Source organism: Saccopteryx leptura, chromosome 3 (assembly GCF_036850995.1).
Source record: "Saccopteryx leptura isolate mSacLep1 chromosome 3, mSacLep1_pri_phased_curated, whole genome shotgun sequence".
Lineage (NCBI taxonomy): Eukaryota > Metazoa > Chordata > Mammalia > Chiroptera > Emballonuridae > Saccopteryx > Saccopteryx leptura.
In genome coordinates this window covers 354,134,906-354,142,142 of record NC_089505.1, presented here as the reverse complement: position 1 = coordinate 354,142,142, position 7,237 = coordinate 354,134,906, and the positions used below count along the sequence as shown (strand labels likewise).

The following is a 7,237-nucleotide window of genomic DNA, read 5'->3' as shown; positions in this document are numbered from 1 at the left end:
CTTTCTACAGAACAGACCCTCTACAGAATAGAAGGGGCTTCAGGTTGCGAGAAAAGGATGTACAGGTAGATGAGGATTTAGAATAGGAGTCTTGCTCTCAGCACACACAGACAGACATAAAGGACTGTCATAATAAGATCAGCCCTCTTTATTGTATTATACTATTTCCTCTTCATTCTCGGGAAGAGAAGGGGACGGTGGGCCATATAGGCAATAAGGGATCTTGTTTAAATGCTGGATAGGAAATAAAAATACTGGGCCTTGGAGGGAGGGTCGAAGGTAGGCAGAAAGAGGCATCGGCGGTGGCTTTCTACGAAGAATTTCTTTCCTTCCCCCACCCCTCGGGCTCGCCCCACTGCTCCATTTTCAAGCATCCTATCCAGGAACCCGCACACTCCCGGCCGCTGGCTCGGGGAGGCGCACCCGGCAGGGAGCTGAGCAGACTGGGGAGTCTCGAGGGCGCCCGGGGCAGCCCGAGCGGCGGGGCCGGGGGAACACCTCCTCTGGGCGGCGCTGGATCCCGGAGGGTGGCGGCGCGACCCAGGCCGGAGACCAGGCCGGGGCGAGCTGAGAGGCCGGGGATCGGGTCGCGGCGATCTGGGGGCCACGGGCTCGCTCCGGGCCACCCCACGACCGACCCCCGCCAGCCGCGGGAGAGGCACCCAGGATCCCCGCGCCCCGCGCGCTCCCCGCGCCTCGCCGGCGCCTCGGCAGCCGGCCGGGGGTTATGAATGGGCGCAGCGGAAGCACCGCCCCCCCCGGACGTGACGCTCGGCCAATGGCAGCGCGGGCTGCGTGGATAGATGAGGTCAGCGCTGTCGTGTCGGGAATGGAATGTGTAAGTGTAACATTCAGAACCGGGTAACATTCGGCGACCGAACGCGGCTGTCGGCAGCGATCGCTCGGGGGCCTGGGAAGCGCCGCGCGGGGCCGGCACTGCCCGCGGGGAGGACGCGCCGCCGCCGTCACCCAGCGCCGCCGCCGCCGCCGCCGCCGCCGCCTCCAGCCGGGCCGCCGCGCGTCCTGGGGGCCGGCCCCGCGAGCGCAGGAGTCAACACCGCCGGAGTCTTGGAGCCGCTGCAGAAGGGAATAAAGAGAGATGCAGGGATTTGTGAGGTTACGGCGCCCCGGCTGCAAGATGCACTAGCCGGCTGAACCCGGGCATCGGCTGACTTGTTGGAACCGGAGTGCTCTGCACGGGAGTGTGGATGAGTTGAAGTTGCTTTCCCGGGGCTCGTTCTCCACGCTGCCGAGAGGAATCCGAGAGGCAAGCAGATCACTTCGTCTTGCCATTGATTGGGCATCGGGAGCTTTTTATCCCCCCTCTCTCTTTTCCTCCCGTCTTGTTGCATGCAAGAAAAAATTACAGTCCGCTGCTCGCCCGCCCTGGGTGCGAAATATTCAGCCCCGCTCTCTCCAGTCCATTTTGCAACCCGAAGATGAAAGACCGAAGGGGAGAAAGTTAAAGAAATCGCCCACATGCGCTGGATCAGTCCACGGCTTGGGGAAAGGCATCCAGAGAAGGTGGGAGCGGAGAGTTTGAAGTCTTTACAGGCGGGAAGATGGCGGACTGGAGCTGAAAGTGTTGATTGGGAAACTTGGGTGATTCTTGTGTTTATTTACAATCCTCTTGACCCAGGCAGGACACATGCAGGCCAAAAAACGCTATTTCATCCTGCTCTCAGCTGGCTCTTGTCTCGCCCTTTTGTTTTATTTCGGAGGCTTGCAGTTTAGGGCATCGAGAAGCCACAGCCGGAGAGAAGAGCACAGCGGTCGGAATGGCTTGCACCACCCGAGTCCGGATCATTTCTGGCCCCGCTTCCCAGATGCTCTGCGCCCCTTCGTTCCTTGGGATCAGTTGGAAAACGAGGATTCCAACGTGCACATTTCCCCCCGGCAGAAGCGAGACGCCAACTCGAGCATCTACAAAGGCAAGAAGTGCCGCATGGAGTCCTGCTTCGATTTCACCCTTTGCAAGAAAAACGGCTTCAAAGTCTACGTTTACCCGCAGCAAAAAGGGGAGAAAATCGCCGAAAGTTACCAAAACATTCTAGCGGCCATCGAAGGCTCCAGGTTCTACACCTCGGACCCCAGCCAGGCGTGCCTCTTTGTCCTGAGTCTGGATACTTTAGACAGAGACCAGTTGTCACCTCAGTATGTGCACAATTTGAGATCCAAAGTGCAAAGTCTCCACTTGTGGAACAATGGTAGGAATCATTTAATTTTTAATTTATATTCCGGCACCTGGCCTGACTACACCGAGGACGTGGGGTTTGACATTGGCCAGGCGATGCTGGCCAAAGCCAGCATCAGTACTGAAAACTTCCGACCCAACTTTGATGTTTCTATTCCCCTCTTTTCTAAGGATCATCCCAGGACAGGAGGGGAGAGGGGGTTTTTGAAGTTTAACACCATCCCTCCTCTCAGGAAGTACATGCTGGTATTCAAGGGAAAGAGGTACCTGACGGGGATAGGGTCAGACACCAGGAATGCCTTATATCACGTTCATAACGGGGAGGATGTCGTGCTCCTCACCACCTGCAAGCATGGCAAAGACTGGCAAAAGCACAAGGATTCTCGCTGTGACCGAGACAACACCGAGTATGAAAAGTAAGTGCCGGGGCTGGTGGGCCTCTGCCCACCTCATTCAGGTGTGAGTTGGGGGGCGTGGGGATGGGGCTAGGGAGCCCTCTGTCATTTTCTTTCCTGTTGGGAGCCTGGCACAGAGGTGTCTGGTGCAGGTGTGTGAGTCCCTAGGAGCTAGGGACTTAGAGTTTGAACTCCTGGGGCGAACAGAAAAGCCTGGAGCACTTCCCCGGGCCAAGTAGGTGACTGTGTCTCCCTCTTGCTTGGAAAACCTTCAGGCCCATGTGTCTCCTGCAAAGGGTGTGTGTTTGACCCAAGTTGGGAAACTGCTCTTCCTCAGTGGGTGCCGGGGTGTGGGGGTTGGGGATAGGGGGTGGTGGATGGTCGTGTTTGTGAGGATCTAGACCAGGAGAGGCTCCGAATCCATGCACAATCTGGTAACCTTCCCGCAAGATTGATGCTTTATTTGCTTTTCTCACAAGCAGGGGAACTGCTTTCCCTGGGATTTTCCCAGCCTCCAATTGTCATCTTTCCATGAGCTTTAAATTAGTGCTAACAGTGGAAGTGTTTGGATTTTAGCTGTTAAACTTTCCGTGGCTGTCTGGTCCCTATCCTCTACGGCATTGACTTTTATGAAGGGAGAGTGTAAATTCCTTGAGGCCTGTGATCTTTCTTTCTTTTCTTCCTTCCTTCTTTTTTTCCTCTCCCTCTCTCTCTCTTTCTTTCCTCTATTAGTATGTATATATCCTGACTCTTCCTAGGAGAAGCAGTTTTTAAAATCTGAGTGTCAGCCTCACTGCTGTAAACTCCTGTTGCTAATTTAGATTTCCTTCTCCCTTTTGTCTTTATCTATTTGCATGTAAATTGGAGACTGTTACTCTTTGAATGGGCTTGTGATGCCTTCTTACCCTCTGTAGTGAGGCAAGTTTTGTCCAGTTGCTAAGTAACTGAGTTGCTTACTTTTTGGCCTTTCTCACTCTTCCTTTTCCTTCCCGGTGATAATAACTGACACATTGTATTCGAGATCAAAACTAGTCTCCACAAATCGGCTTTAACCTGAGCTCCGCGGGGCAGCTTCCTAGTAGATGGTGTCAGCGCCCCAGACTCACTTATATCTGGCTGTGAAAGAGTTAGTAAGCTCCTACAGTGCATTTCCACGTTACGCCAGTTAAAAACCAGAGCAGCCTTGTGCTACCCACGGAAGGAAGGGGAACCTCTCAGCTGAGCACAAGAGGAACTGGCAGAGGTTGGCAGATTTTGCAGTCGATTCATGAAATGTAGAATAGGGGGAAGCGCTTCGTGAACCTGATTGGAACAGGAAGGGGTACGGTGGGAAAGAGGCCCTGAAATGAAAGGTTTGATTGTTGTCTGTGGATTTCCTCAGACGCTCCGGCCTCTGTAGGAGTGATTGGAAGGGAAATTAAAGTCCTCCTGTACTTGATCTTAGACAGTGAAGGAGAAAGTATCCACCATTCAGGTTCCCCAACCCCCAACACCTTGCCTTTCATACATAGGAAAAACCTAAGGCTGGGGTCTTGTAAACCTCTATTTTGTTCTTCAGGGGCAGTTATGTGTGAATGTTGAGTGCGGTTGAAATGGATTAAAATTTTGTCACACAAGAAACAAACTGGTTAGTAACGAACTGCTTTGTTTATCCGACATTTACATTGACCTATTTCTGTGGGTGCTTGTGAGGAAAAAATGCCTACAGCCTTTCAGGAATTTCTTTGTCTGGCTGATGGTGGAGTAAGTCAAGATGAAACCTAACTTTTCGGTGTCTTCTAAAGCAAGTCTCTCCGAATTTTGTGGAAGGATCATGGTGGTCTTCATTCTTCTAAAGGAGCTGGGGCTGAGATCTCACCTTAGGAAACTTGAATTACACATTTATTTGGGAAACTCCGTCAAACCAATAAAACAATCCTACCTTCTTTACCTTCCTGCTCCCAAAATAGATATGAAATCTCTGCAGTCTCTGTTGAACCTTTTTCTAGAGATTGGCAATAAAGGAAGGAAGGGTTGGTTTCCTAGAAACTTTTAATTTTTGCTAATTAAATTTAATTTTTGACCTCTTTGTGGTTGGGCCAAGAAATCTGACATCCACACTCTTGTTTTGGTTTCCATTTAAAGACCACATGGGGTCAGCACATCAGGACTGGGTCTCCTTGGAAAAGTGGCGTTTATGTAGTTAGGAAAGCAAGTTTGTTCTTTCTTCCCAGGTGGCATTCCTTGAGCGCAGTCATTTCTGGATTGTCTCTCTGCTCTCCTTTTGCACACTTTCCAGTTCTAACCCCGTCTAATAGGACAGGGTGGTGCTGCAGAGCGTGCACATTCATTAGCCTGGTCTGCGTGGAGTTTTAACTCATTCCTCTCATCGGGTTATCAGAACTCTTTACCTTTGAGAAATGGAGCTTGGGAACGTGATCGCCTTTTGCTACTGACTTAGGGACACATGCAGGTGAAGAGTGAGCCCTGACATGTTGTGAGAACGCTCATGCCTAGGAAGCAGCGCCTGTTGTGTGTGGATAACAGAAATTACTGGGCCGCGTACACTTGCATATGTGACGCGCAGAACTCCTCCAATGCAACGCTTCTCACCCCCGGCTTTAGAGAGGGAGGGGATATTGAGGTTAGGTCTGTAGAAGTCACCTGAGTTTGAGTTCTCAGACTGACTCCTCGTATGATTTTTGACACATTACCTTGAACATGAGTTTATCTTTTTGTGGAACTCTAGTCACTGTACCTTTACTGATGGTGTTTCTTGCGGGATTTCTCTTGGAATCCTCGGGGAAACCGAGGAAGATTTTGGATAGACTGGGGGGTGGGGGAAGCACATATATGCACAACGTGTCCTCAAGTTTTAGGAGATGACACATAGCCTCTTCCTAAGGGCGATCTCAGACCCATGAGTTTATCTTTTGTGGGTTTTCGACCGCTTCAGGGGTTGCTCTGAGCAGTCATTTGGTTGTGGCGTGCAAAAACACAGTCAATGTTCATCTGCTTCTCTTTTTTTATTAGCGAGTGCCTATGAAAAGGCTTCTGTGTAATTTGCTGCTATAAGCAACCACATATAAATTGGCTTCGGACTCATGAGAAAATTTAAGGCATCATGTCTGAGATAGGATTCTATGGAATATATACAAATGTATCAACTAAACAAAAAGTTATAGTGACATTTCGCCTTATGTGATGATAAAGATTTAGTGCTACCTGGTTGAGGACTTCCATCTCACCTGCACTAAAAACAGTTACTTTTAGTGAAAGTTAGCCTTTATGTCGATCAAGATTTAGTGCTAACTGGTTGAGGACTTCCATCTCACCTGTACTTTTGTGAAAATCAGTTATTATTAAAAGTGTAGACAGAGCTACATGGAATAAGGAAAAACACTTTTCTTTTGTTAGAAAATAGCATTTTTGATCCAGACTTCCAGGATTATATTAAAACATCCATTTTTATGACACCCATAATTAATTTTCATCAGTTACATATTTTAGCAGATGTAGATGACACCAGCTAAAATAAGTGGCTGTCATGATTAGATGATTGGTAAGGAGATTTTACAGAAACTCCTTCTATTTTGTATTCTTTGAGCTTCTTATGTATCCTTACAGAATCACTGTATATTTGCATGAATTTCATAGTTTCAGATCCCTTCAAAGGGTATTATTGTGACACTTCACGTTCAGCTTTCCGAAATAGAAGGCAGAGAAGGAAATGAGAGGAGGCTTCTATCTTTGACCCCTCCAAAGAAAGCAGTGGTGAATATTTTAAGCAGCTCTTCTGGGAACAGGCAGGATTCTGCAGGCCTTTTTGACATCTTTTCCTGTGTTTGTTGAAGCTGTCCCTCACAATCCTGGTCTTTTTTAAGGGTCTTGAAACTAAGTGATCATTCAGCTCCAACATTCTCCACTGAAGATTTAGCAGTTGAGGGATAGAATGCTTCTCAAGGAATAGACTGAAGGTTAGAAACCTGGTTGGTGGCAGGGGTGCCCGACCGTGCGAGCCTTGGGAAATTTCCCCCTTGACCTACGGTCTTCCATTGTCAATTACAGACATACTTGAAAGCTCTCTAGTCACTATACCTTTACTGATGGTGTTTCTTGCGGGATTTCTCTCGGAATCCTTGGGGAAACCGAGGAAGATTTTGGATAGACTCCGGGGAAAAAAAAAGAAAAAAGCACATATATGCACAACGTGTCCTCAAGTTTTCGGAGATGACACATAGCCCCTTCCTAAGGGCGTTCTCAGACCCAGGAACTTCTTTCACCGCTCACATCGTGCATTTCATTGCTGACCCAAGTGCCCAGTGCCTGGAGCTGTTTAGGTAGGAGTTTTTCCCACCTTTCAATTTGGCCCTAAGGGGTTTAGGGAGGAGGCTATGTATGAACTGAATGGTAAGTTGAATTCAGGTACATTTACAAGCAAAAACAAAAACAAAAAACATGCACAAAGCAAGTAGTAATTTAAAATGATCGTTTGCTCGTTCCCCAATATCCCATACTATTTGCAGACACCTTGAGCAGATGCAGGTCTAGCAGTGAACCTTACGTGACTGTGCTCTGCCTCCAGAATGAAAGGTGGACATTGTGCTTCTCAGGTTTTTAGATGTAAATTGTCAGTGTCATTTCCCCAACAGGTGTATGAAAGCACAAA

General features: G+C 48.9%; 1 protein-coding gene across 1 annotated transcript in view; it reads left to right on the top strand.

Moving 5' to 3' along the window:
* The first annotated feature begins 796 nt into the window (after positions 1-796).
* Positions 797-7,237, top strand: part of EXT1 (exostosin glycosyltransferase 1) — a 296,324-nt gene continuing 289,883 nt past the window's right edge. Inside the window, exon 1 of the mRNA XM_066379389.1 lies at positions 797-2,610. Within this exon, the coding sequence (XP_066235486.1) occupies positions 1,649-2,610 (962 nt within the window). The 5' untranslated portion in view covers positions 797-1,648. The remainder of the gene's footprint in view (positions 2,611-7,237) is intronic.